The sequence below is a fragment of the Chiloscyllium punctatum genome, chromosome 38 (genome assembly GCF_047496795.1).
Source record: "Chiloscyllium punctatum isolate Juve2018m chromosome 38, sChiPun1.3, whole genome shotgun sequence".
NCBI lineage: Eukaryota > Metazoa > Chordata > Chondrichthyes > Orectolobiformes > Hemiscylliidae > Chiloscyllium > Chiloscyllium punctatum.
Window position 1 is genome coordinate 5,800,930 of NC_092776.1, and position 12,945 is coordinate 5,813,874.

The window sequence follows — 12,945 nt, forward strand, 5'->3', positions numbered from 1 at the left end:
TTGTAGAAAGTTGTTATATGTTGTGTCTGTATCTGGATGTTAAAATACATACTAATTTATTGGTGGGGTGGTCTATATCCATTCTGGTCACACTGCCAAGTTCTGGGTGCTTTTTTTACAAGCTTACAACAGGTTTGACGCTACTTGAATATGTAAATCAGGAGTTTAACATGTAATAAGGGATCCATTTTCACAATTTGTCGGCAATATTGGGTCTGAAATATCAGTGCTTCTCTAATACCACACTACCCCATCCTGCAGTTAGCCCACTTCATGCTTCCTTCACAAAACATACCCAAAACCAGTTGCTGACTTTGATATAAAAACAGATATTGCTGATAAAGTTCAGCAGATGTGGCAGCATCTGTGGAGAGAAAGCAGAGTTAATGTTTGGTTCGAATGACCCTTCCTCAGATATATTTGTTTGTGCCTTAAGAGAAAGCTGAACCAATCAGTGTTGATAGTTCACTCCCAAGAACTTTGATAAATCCTAATGGAATTCCATTGATCCTTGGACCTCTCAATTCAAGTGGGCTTCAGCTCATTTTTAGATCATTTAGTTTCTATGAACATGACTATAAAAAGATAATAAATGGTTGTGACTAAATCCACATCCATGTTTCCACATAAAAACTTTCATTCGATCTTTATAAATGAAGTTTGCTTTCATGCTGTAATAATTTTGAAATTATGTGTTAATGTAATATCTTAGTTGCAGAAACAGTGTGAGGTTTTATATCTATTTCAAGAATAATACTTTAGATTCAATTGTTGATTAAACAGGCAAAAATAAATTAATATGTTACCAGGATCACATTTTTCCATAATTTGCAATCTGTTGTGATTGAAACTTAAATAAAATAGTCACTTTAAATCATCATAGTATAATTTTACTGCCTAATGGCTTAAGCAGTGTAAAAAATGTGAAAAATTAAAGGTAATTGAAACAAAGCATTCAAATCAATTTTCCCTTTTAGATTGTGTTTCTTGGACAACATCGGACAAACGCTGATCTAAATGTTGAGAAATACGCTATGCCAAAGGAGATGTAGAATAAGGAAATAAATGGTTGGAGTTTCATCCCAAAATGTGTCGCTCAATTTGGGAAGTTTCCTCAATTAGTGGATTTGTCTCCTTTTAGCATAGGCCCCCATCCATATCTGTTTTCCAGAATTGCTGGATCGAGTTGGACCATCTCACACTCGAGCCAATTTGGCATGATTAAGGTCTTGGCCCAGGTCTCAGGTGGTAGTAGTGGGCAATGAAGATGCAAATGAAAGAGTTGGTTGGGAATGTGTGAAAGCTGAGAACTCATGGGGTTGAAGGGACTGCGAGGGAAAATGGAACAAGTTTGGGGGTCTCCTATGTTATCTGACTGAACCTGGAACTCTCTGCAAAATGCAACCTGTATTGTCTATTTTGTTTAAGGCCTTCCAACATGTGATACTCCCTCTTCTAACAAAGGCAAGATGTTATGCTGTGCTGGGTGTTGCAGAAATTGTTGGGCTTCCATAGACAAGGATCTATCAACATATAACACTAAAGATAGGTAACCTGCGTAGCTTGATTCTTGGAGCTGCAGTTGTAATGACAGTTAATCAGACAGGTGGTTATGTAAAGTCATTTAAAGCAATAAATTTATGAATGTATACTTCTTTTTCCAATGAAGAGCCACCTATGTACCCACAGAAATTGTTCTTTTTCATTTCCCTACCACTATGTGTCCTGTGCAAGGTACTCATGGCTGACAGTTATTGACTTGGTGCAAAGCTGGGCTTTAAATTTGGCAACAGAAATCATACAAGATCTTGGCAACGGTGAGAAATTCCATTGTTGGTGACAGCATGATAGCACAAGAATGACAGCATTGAAACATGGTACATAGATAATGAGGTGAACACTGGAGAACTCCATGAGTTAACTGCTTAGAGGTCACAGAGAGAAGCCCTCCATTAAAGGCCTCCCTGAAATTGTCACTTAGCCAATTTTTGATAAAATTCAGTCAGTGAGCCGTATAATAACAATGTTGAAATGCACTTAAAAACACCCATTGCAAATATGTTTATCAAAACATTGCAGGTCTATAAAGGGTTACTAATGATAGTATGAAGTTATATTTTTGTTCAAAATGAAGCTGTAGCTGTCATAGATTGAGGCTCCTTATTTTGTACCATGACTAATTCATTCTCAATAAAAACCTTCCACCAGGGAGATCTCCAGTACTGAGGGCTGCTGACAGTGGACTGGCCCCAAAGAGACATTTGATTACACCAATTCCAGGTTAGTCCCTTGAGACACACATAATCCATGTTAGTAGCGAGATTGGAAAGTGGCTTACAATGTCAGAAGAACCATGCTACAAACATTGATACTTCTTTAAGCTAGTGCTGCAACTTTGGTTTGAGAGTCACCCAAGTGCTCAGTAGAATCCTCGCTCTTCATGACTCCTCATCAAAAATAAGGAAAAATTACCTACTTTTTTGGTAGTGCCAGATTGCTTGGCAATATCCTCATGTGCAAAGTCTTAGGAGAGAAAACCCAATAGTTGCTCCATAAAGACTGCCCACTTTCTCACATGGAGCTCTGCTTTAGCATATTCAAAGTGCATATTTGTCCTTTAGATAGCTGACCAATACCAATCCAGTGGCCAATGCTCTAAGCAGGTTTAGATGCCTTCTCTCTGTGACTGGCTGCTGGCAGACTACCTTGGAGAAAGGCTCGAACCATCAATTTTCTGCCTTCTAGAAAATAACAATAAGTGATTGTTGTGAGACACTGTGTGAGACATTTAATGCACATTTCCAGTGAAGTTGGGACTTGAGTCCAGACTTTCTTCTGGCTCAGAAATAGGGAACTGCCACTGCACAACAAGAGAGTGAGTTTCTATAGCTAGAAAATAGATCACTTTCACCTCCTCCTCACCCTATTTTCTGCCAATAAAAATTTGCATTGATAGTTAATTTTTCCCTGTTATCCTTTCAAATTTTACTGAGCCTGCTTCCTGGTCTTTGTTGGATATACAATACTTGTAGTTTTAGAGTGAATGTATCAAATATGTAGACTTTTTTTCCCCTTTATAGATTACAGAGGTGGGTTTCATCTGAAACCATCTCAGGATTACGAAAAGGAAAGAATGATGATGGAACAAATCGAAAAGCTGAGGATATCAAGCTCCCCACGGAAAGGAAATAACATTAAATCATTCACAGCTTTAGAAGATGTGCCAGTAGATTCATACAACATAGATAGTACTTCCTTTAAAACAGCTTCAAGCAGACCAGTGAGATCAAACTGGTTATTAACAGAGACCTTTCGAACTCCAGAACTACCCTCTGCTGCGAAGCAGGATATCAATACCACCCAATCTGAGCTGGCTGGCAATGGAAAATCAAGCCATCAAGAAACTATAAAAGAGAAAACTGAGAAAATTAAAGACTTGCCATTGTATTCAGTAGTGAATAAATCCAAAAAAGCACAACCCTTATTAGATCATGTCTTTAAAGAAACTTCATCAGTGTCATTCTATAGCAAAGAAACAGAAAACACAAATGTACACAGCCAAAATTGTTTTGAGGAAGAACCAATATATGCAGAGATTGACAAATCTTTGGAAAATGCACATGCAGAAAGGAATAACACCAGTGAAGAAATAAAAACAGGATTGGTAAAAAGTACAGAAAAGAAAATACAGGAATCTGAGTTGGTGATGGTCAACATTTCCAAGATGAAGCAATCGTTAGGTATGGATTTCATTTTAAGTTGTCCAGAAATGATAAAATGACGTCTTAATTATTTTCCTTCAACATTCTGTACCTTTCTCCTTTTCTGTCTCATAGGGATTGCTCTGTGTAAGATTCATGTCACAAGCACCAGTGTGTAATACTATTTAGTCTTTACATATGAACCTGGACAAATATTTAACTGTACATTAGGGTAGAACTCAAACCTGTCCACAGATGCAAACACCAACTGAGACCACTGGATTCTTTTGTTTTATTCCTACTGATCTTGGGATTGTGAGGTGATGAAGATTGAAGCTGGGGCCAACTGCTGGCCCAGGGAAAACCAGCACAACTTGGTACCAGAGTTAATCTATTTCTGTATGTAGCTTAGCCTTACAGCAGATGAATGCCCATTGTTGGGGCAATTAAGCTTTTATTTCAGTTACTTTAAAGGCTGCTTGGCCAACAGAAGTAAACAGTACAATTTGAGCAGCTGTTTACCTCTGTCCTCTGGATACTATCATTTCCCTTTACTGAGAGTTTGCACATGACCTTGTTCCTACTGCAACAAGTACCAGACTATCTGACAATGAAAATTGTTAGTAGATAATTGCAGTGTAAAGAAAAGAGCAGATCTGTTTGTTCATGGTAATTTAGTGAGCTAAATTATACATAGTTAAGTGAGTCAAATTTTGTAACTGCAAAACATTGGCCTTACAGGGATAGAAATTCATTTTGAACAGTGCCTCCAAACAGGTTGCATAAAATTGGTCACCTGTTGTGTACAGGTGTGATATGTAACTCTATTGACTGCAGTACAAAACTGAATATCAATTTAATATGAGCGAACTGAATGAATGCTCATAATACCATAAGAAATAGGAGTGGAAATAAGGCCATTTGGTCCAGCATGTCCACTCTGCCATTCAATCATGGCTGATGGGCATTTTAACCCCACTTACCTGCACTCTCCCAGTATCCCTTAATTCCTTGCGAGATTAAGAATTTATCAATCTTTGCCTTGAAGACATTTAACGTCCCAGCCTCCACTGCGCTCCATGGCAATGAATTCCACAGGCCCACCAATCTCTGGCTGAAGAAATGTCTCCTCATTTCCACTCTAAATTGACCCCCTCTCATTCTAAGGCTGTGCCCACGAATCCTAGTATCCCAACCTGACGGAAACAATTTCCCAGCATCCATCCTTTCTAAGCTATGCATTATCTTGTAAGTTTCCATTAGATCTCCCCTCAACCTTCTAAACTCTAATGAATACAATCCCAGGATCCTCAGCCGTTCATCGTATGCTTGGCCTACCACTCCAGGGATCTTTGGCCTACCATTCCAGGGATTATCCGTGTGAATCTCCACTGGACACGCTCCAGTGCCAGTATGTCCTTGCTGAGGTGCGGGGCTCAAAATTTGACACAGTATTCTAAATGGGGCCTAACCAGAGCTTTATAAAGTCTCAATGGCACCTCATTGCTTTTACATTCCAACCCTCTTGAAATAAATGACAACCAGCATTTGCTTTCTTAATCATAAACTCAACCTGCAAGTCAACCTTTAGGGAATCCTGTACTAGCCCTCCCAGATCCCTTTGTACTTTCACCTTATGAATTTTCTCACCGTTTATAAAATAGTCCATGCCTGTAGTCTTTTTTCCAAAGTGCAAGACCTCACATTTGCTCACATTGAGTTTTATCAGCCATTTCTTGGACCATTCTCCTAAACAGTCTAATTCTTTCTGTAGCCTCCCCACCTCCTCAGAACTACCTGCCTGTCCACATAACTTTGTTTCATTGGCGAACTTCACCAGAATGCCCCCAGTCTCTTCGTCCAGAACATTTATGCATAAAGTGAACAGCTGCGGCCCCAACACTGAACCCTGCAGGATGCCACTTGTTACCAGCTGCCATTCCAAAAAAGAACCTTTTATCCCAACTCTCTGCCTTCTGTCAGACAGCCAATCCTCAATCCATGCCAGTAGCTCACCTTACCTAGCAGCCTCCCGTGAGGCACCTTATCAAAGGCCTTTTGGAAGTCTAGGTAGATAACATCCACTGGGTTTCCCTTATCAAACCTACTTTTTACCTCTTCAAAGAATTTTAACAGGTTTGTCAGGCACGACCTCCCCTGACTAGATCCATGCTGACTTGGTCTAATTCGACCCTGCACTTCCAAGAATTTAGAAATCTCATCCTGAACGATGGATTCTAGAATTTTACCTACAACAGAGGTTAGGCCAATTGGCCTTTAATTTGCATATTTTGTTTTGATCTTTTCTTGAACAAGGGGGGTTACAAAAGCGATTTTCCAATCATCTGGGACTTTCCCTGGCTCCAGTGACTTTTGAAAGATTACAACTCTGCTATTTCTTCAGCCACGTCCCTCAGAAGTCCAGGATGTAGCCCATCCGGGCCAGGAGATTTATCAAGTTTTGAACCTTTTAGCTTACCAAGTACTTTCTCCTTTGTAATGGTCACCATACCCAATTCTCCCCCTTGACTCTCCTTAATTGTTGGGATATTAATGCTCAATTTTCTTCTACAAAGTCCTCCCTTCTGTACAGAGTCCATCAGGCTAGTTTCTGGGCAGTGATCCTATTTTAAGAGAAAAGTTGCATGCCAGCACCCAGCCCATATTCCTCCAAATCCTTCCTATTCATATATCCATCCAGATGCCTTTTAAATGTTGCAATTGTACCAGCCTCCACCACTTCCTCTGGCAGCTCATTCCATACACATGCCACCGTCTGTGTGAAAAAGTTGCCTGTTAGGTCTCTTTTATATCTTTCCCCTCTTATCCTTAATCTATGCCCTCTAGTTCTGGACTCCCTGACCCCAGGCAAAAGACTTTGTCTATTTACCCTATCCATGCCCCTCATAATTTTGTAACCCTCTATAAGGTCACCCCTCAACCTCCGACGCTCCAGGGAAAACAGCCCCAGCCTGTTCAGCCTCTCCCGATAGCTCAAATCCTCCAACCCTGGCAACATCCTTGTAAGTATTTTCTGAACCCTTTCAAGTTTCACAACATCTTTCCGATAGGAAGGAGACCAGAATTGCATGCAATATTCGAACAGGTGGGACTAGATTGGGTTGGGATATCTGGTCGGCATGGACAAGTTGGACCGAGGGGTCTGTTTCCATGCTGTACATCTCTATGACTCTATGAGTAGGGCACCAAAATACAAAATTCCCACCACCCACCTAAATTTTACCAGCTTTCTGAGGACAGATGGGAGACAAAGGGATGGTGAAGTAAGGTATGGGTTAGCATTGTATTCCCGCTATCATACCATTCTTGTTAGCAAGTTGGAAGGTAGCAGATAGCACACAATGCCCAGGGTCAATTGAAACAAGCATTTTACCAATTGGATTAGGGGTAAAGGTATTGTTCTCTTATCTGAGCATGTTATAACCCACGGAAGGAATCCTGGTTGGAATTACTGCCCCCACAGCAATGATGCCACCTAGCTTCACCAATTCTTCACAATTCCCTTGGCCCTTTCTGACTGGCCCTGGACCCTATAAAGTTTGGTTGTGAGGACATTGTCCATCTGTAGCTTCCTCTTCCAATTGAAGCACCAGCAGTGGCCACCACTTCCAGTAGCACTGTAGAACTTTAAGGATGGCTGGCTAATTGCACATATAAAATACTGTCCTGGGTCTCACAGACCGCTGGAGTGGAATTGTTTCTCTCTCCACCACACTGTCACCACATTTAGGCTATCAGTGGGATTCCCACCCCAATATCAATATCCAAATCATTAACTCTGTATTAGCTCTGTTTCTTCCACCATCAATGCAGCAGAGCTACAAGAGGATTTCCAGTAGTTTCTGATTTTATTTGCTATTGTAAAATCAAATATCACCAGGGTGAACAACCGTACTTAATTTTCTGGGACCATTACATAACTTGGCCTTGCATGCCATGACCTAGGTCAGGTGTTCCTGAAACATAATTGCCCCAGATTTCTCCTGGTTCTATGGGTTTTGTTTCTGCAGGCATTGGGTATGGTAGTTTAGTGATATGTGTTCAGGTTTCAGCAGCAATTCCTTGCAGAGGGATGGAGCCTAAGCTGGCAGAATCAGAATCAGGGCTGGTGACAAAGTTACAAATCAAACCCAACCTACTGTCAGCACCCTCAGTGAATGATGAAGCCTCCCTCCTTCACCTAGGTCTTGAAAGCACCCCAAAAGGCAAAGTGTATCTTATTTTGTTTTGCCCAGAGTTGGTCACCTTGAATGTTACCTCAGGAAACAATGAATCATTATAGAATCCCTGCAGGGTGGAAACAGGCCATATGGCCCATTGAGTCCACACCAACCCTCCGAAGAGCATCTTACCCAAACCCAGCCCCCTACACTTTCCCCATAATCCTGCATTTCCCATGGCTAATCCAACTGGCTTGCACATCTTTGGACTGTGGCAGAAAACTGGAGTACCCAGAGGAAACCCACACAGTCATAAACAGTTGCCTGAGGCTGAAATCAAATCCGGATCCCTAGATCTATGAGACATCAGTGTTAACCGCTGAGCCAGGCAAAAGTGAGGACTGCAGATGCTGGAGATCAGAGTCTAGATTAAAGTGGTGCTGGAAAATCACAGCAGGTCAGGCAGCATTGAGGAGCAGGAAAATCGACGTTTCGGGTCATTCCTGATGAAGAGCTTTTGCCCAAAATGTCGATTTTCCTGCTCCTCGGATGCTGCCTGACCTGCTGTGCTTTCCCAGCACCACTCTAATCTAACCACTGAACCATTGTGCAGTGAAACTGTCTTTAAAAATATTGATAACCTGTGAGATGTGACAAGGAGAAAGAGACCATTGGTGGCATTAGAGGTGGCAGGGCACATGGCAGTAAGGGCAAATACTTGGTCAGGTTACTGCTGAGATTCCTATCCCCTACTGATATCTCAGTAATTTGGTTATGGACACGAAGGTCCATAGGGAACCTACCAAATAAGGCTCCCATGAACTACACCACTTAAGGGCCTCAAACCTCCACTGGCCCTATTTCCTGCCTTCCTTACAGGAGAGAAAAGTGTCTGCCTTTCCAACAGGGCAACCAGCCTGCCAGATTGAGGGGCCTCTATTTTTCCCAAACTGAAGATACATCCGTGGGCATAAATAATGGGCAAATGTGTAGCTGCTGAAGAGTGCCCTTCTGCCATTGTCTCTGGCCCCACTGACCTCCCTCTCCCCACGATCCTCTTAAAAGATTTCATTTCTCACCATTACAACCTTCAGTGCTGTAGAGCCTAGGGCTCCAACATTATCAACAGCTTTCAGAGGCTGTCGGCTTCTGATTGACCAGCAGACTTCGTTGGGTTGTGGCTTCAGTGTTGAGGCTGGTGATGCTTTGGGAATCTTCATCCCATAGACTCTGTCTCTAGTAGAGTTAGTTGTCTTTAAAACATCTACCACCATACTTTGTGCAAAAAACACTATATCTCAGCCCATGAAATTGTTGAATTGCCATGAGATACAAAAACTTTAACTGGCTCAGCAATGGGAACCTGCTACCCTGCCTGATTTGTTCTACGTGTGGCTATGCTCCCAAACTATGCATTCGACCCCAGTGCCAATAAATAGAGGCAATTAATATATACTCTGTAATTAAAAAAAATTGAGCATTTTGTTCTTCTATTTTTAAAAAAGATAGTATATTTGAATAAAGAGGGAAAGTTTTTCATTCATGGGATGAGAGCAGTGCTTCTAGATCAGCATTTATTGGCTATCCCTAGTTACTCTTGAAAAGTTGGTGTGAACTGCCTTCTTGAACCACTGCAGTTGATGTCTTCGAAGTATTTTAGGGAGGGATTTCCAAGATATTGACCCAGTAATACTAAAGGAATTGTGATATATTTCCAAGTCGGGATGGAGAGTGGTTGGATGGGAATTTGCAAGTACTGTCCTTATCATTCAAGTTATGAATTTGGAAAGAGCTGTTTAAGGACTCTTGGTGAGTTTTTATCATGCATGATTTGAGTGATGCTCATTGCTGCTACTACTGAGCATAGGTGATGGAGGGAGTGAATGTTTGCAGATATGGTGCCAATCAAACAGGCTACTTTGTATTGGATAATGTTAAGGTTCTTGAATGTTGTTGGAATTGCGCGTATCCAGGCAAGTGATTTGTGCCTCGTAGATGGTGTGTGAAACCAGAAGGTGAGTTACTCGCTGCAGGATGTAGAGTTTTCCCTTTAACTCCAGTTAAAGAGTAGAAATTAAAAGAGGGCTGCAATTGCTGAAAGACAAAGAAAGAATAAAAGATGAAAGTACGCAACAATGCCATCAACATCTAACTTTTCAAATTGAAAGTTGAATACTAAAGATAGAACATTTCAATGGAATATAAAAAATAAGAGAAAAGAAAGAAAAATCAGGTTATTCTACAGTCAGAGGATAAACAAAGAGGGCAGGAAGTTGTTGGTAAAAATGATTCCTGTGTGAGTATGAAGTTTTTTCCTTTATTACGTTGTACACTATTATTGCTGTTTACAACTTTTGTTTCTTTTTAACATCTTGTGTTACTTCACTGAAATATCTCTTAATGGTGTCTATCTATCTGCTTTCTTCCTTTTAGCTCACCAAAGTCCTGTGATTAGAATTTCTGCTCTTTTGATTATTTCCTCTTTTTTTTTTCCTAATTCCTCTGAACTTGTTTTCTATTACAATATTCAGAAAGAAATTGGCTGGAATATTAAAGACTGCAGGTGACTCAATGGGTGGCTCATATTTAAAAGCAATGGCGGTCTAAATATTCTTTTCTACTCTAGCATTCTATGATTTCACCCACGTACAATAAAATTTAATATTGAGTTTAGTCACTTTATCAAGAGTTGCTCTGAAAACTTAAACAATTTTACTTTGTTGCCCTTTAACTCCAGGGATCAGTATTTCTGGTGGGATTGAATCTAAAGTGCAACCTGTTGTAAAAATCGAGAAGATTTTCCCAGGAGGTGCTGCATCAGTAAATGAAACTCTTAAGGTAATACAATCGCTGATCAGTTCTGCTTCCCTGCTCAGAGATAAACTAAACCTGTAAGTCTATTGGACTATTCTTTGAAAGATTGATGATACTTTTCTACAATTGCAGTTAAGATAGATTACTAAAAGGCTTACAGGATGTATAGTCACAGAGTGAATTTGCATGATGCATCTGTTCAGCCATTCACTGGTGCTTTAAATAACTCAATTTCAGATATTAATGATGAGCTTCACCAAGTTTGACTTGAAAAGAGTTATCTAATCCTTCTGTTTTAAATCTTGCACAGAAAGCTGCAGGGGTGTGGACTACTTGGCCTCTGTCCTTCTTCCCAGCCAACCAACAAACTCCAGACAAACCTTTCCCACAGCCGTAATACACTCTGGGTGGCCAAACTTAATAAACAGGAGGGCTTGCACCCCTCAGTGAAAGCAAGTTCAATTTTCTGCTGCTAGCCAATCAGATTGTCCGGCACTGCCAGCCATCCCAGAAACATCAGAATTCCAGAGTGTTCCAGGATAAAGATTCTAATGAATCCCTGGACCCTGGTAAAGGGAGCTTAGGAAGAGAGCGTTTGCAACTTTTGGGAGGAGGGAGTGTGTTGGAGCAGTGGTTTTAAAATCCATCTCAGAAGAAAGAGGAGTACTACCATTGGGGGTGTGCTCCTGATGTGCAAAGGACATCCATTGGAGATCATATGCACCTCCTTCCCACACTTGTTAAAGTCTTTAAAGAAAGGGCCTGCTCAATCCAGCCTGCTGGCCCGTGTCAATTACGTAACAGCATGGGCAGGATAATATTTGGGCTAAATGCACTTTCAATAAGCTCAATTGATCCTTAATTATTCATTACGTATAGTTGGTGGGCTGCTGATCTTGGCATCTGCTCACTCTCCATGTTAGGGAAAGGAGCTCAGGAATTGTTGCAAAGATGCCTGAGCATCCTCCCTAATTAATGTACATCCTGCACCCCTCACTTGTTTACCTTAGCCCCCACAATCCCCGCTGAAAACATACCCTGTGTAAGCATGTACAATCTAACCCTTTATCCAGTTTGGATTGTTTTATGTTTTTTGTAATCCATCTCACATCAATGGCATCACAATGCAAACTGGTAGAATTGTGTAGAAATAAAGTGAATTGAGAATGTACTGTCACCCATTTTATACTAACAAGCAGAGTCTGAGTGCTGTTAAACACAATATAACTTTTGTGCTTGAACTTATTTAAATCTTTTCCCTTGATGCTGTCATATGCATGTGGATTTTGACCAATTTTTAATTGGTGATGTGAATGGGAATAACTGAGTAAGATGATTTCCCTATCCTTAATCCTAGTGTTAGTGAGTTAACAGTGAGGAGCAGGTAAGATAAAGAATGACAGAGCAGTCAAATTGTTAACCTGTGTCTGTATTCATAGACATCAGACATGTCAGTTTTTATAGTGCCAAGAAGGTCTAGAGGCAGATTTAGCATGATAAAATTTTATCAGGTACTTGGAGCAAGAACATTTTAATTCTTCTCAGTAATCTTGCCACTTTCTCCTGTTACCTAACTCTCTGAGAATAAGAGAAGCATAATTAGTTGTTTCTAATAGTTTTATGCTGAGACAACAACAATGTCTTTTCAGATCATGCCAGTTGTTTTGTGTTCAGAATCCTAACACCCAACTGTAACCTTGAGCTTGTTTTGAAAGGCTGGTTTTAACAGCTAGTATTGTTCAGGCAATAAATATACCTAAATGTTCTTTTTTTGTTCCTTGGGATTCTGGTAAAAGGTCAGTTTGTTTTTATTGACTGAATCACGTATTTCAGTTGCCTATCTTATACTTGCATTGCCGTAAGGAACTGAAAGCCATTACTTTTCCACAGAATTTGAATTACGACTGACAGCAGTGAAAAATAAGTGTCTCAGTTAAAATGCTACTAATGCCACATAATCTAACACTATAAATGTTTGAAAACATGAAACAGAGTAACAAGGGAAAATTGAGAACAAGCAGTAATTTATTCAAGAATCTATTTCAGTTATCCATCATAACATGAGAGGGCTTACGTTAAAAATAATGCGAATTAGAAGATCATAGATACATAGAAAACCTACAGCGTGAAACCAGGCCTTTCAGCCCATTGGGTCCACACTGAACCTCTGAAAAACATCCCACTCAGACCCACCCCCTTGCTTCATCCCCGTAACCCCACATATCCCACAGCTAATCCACCTAGCATGC

At 40.5% G+C, this 12,945-nt stretch overlaps 1 protein-coding gene across 4 annotated transcripts in view; it reads left to right on the plus strand.

Moving 5' to 3' along the window:
* Nucleotides 1-12,945, plus strand: part of pdzd7a (PDZ domain containing 7a) — a 106,519-nt gene that overhangs the window by 70,035 nt on the left and 23,539 nt on the right. For all 4 annotated transcript variants that reach the window (XM_072557073.1, XM_072557076.1, XM_072557074.1 and 1 more), the window contains 3 exons: nucleotides 2,209-2,280; nucleotides 3,081-3,740; nucleotides 10,620-10,720. In XM_072557073.1, the coding sequence (XP_072413174.1) occupies nucleotides 2,209-2,280; nucleotides 3,081-3,740; nucleotides 10,620-10,720 (833 nt within the window). The remainder of the gene's footprint in view (nucleotides 1-2,208; nucleotides 2,281-3,080; nucleotides 3,741-10,619; nucleotides 10,721-12,945) is intronic.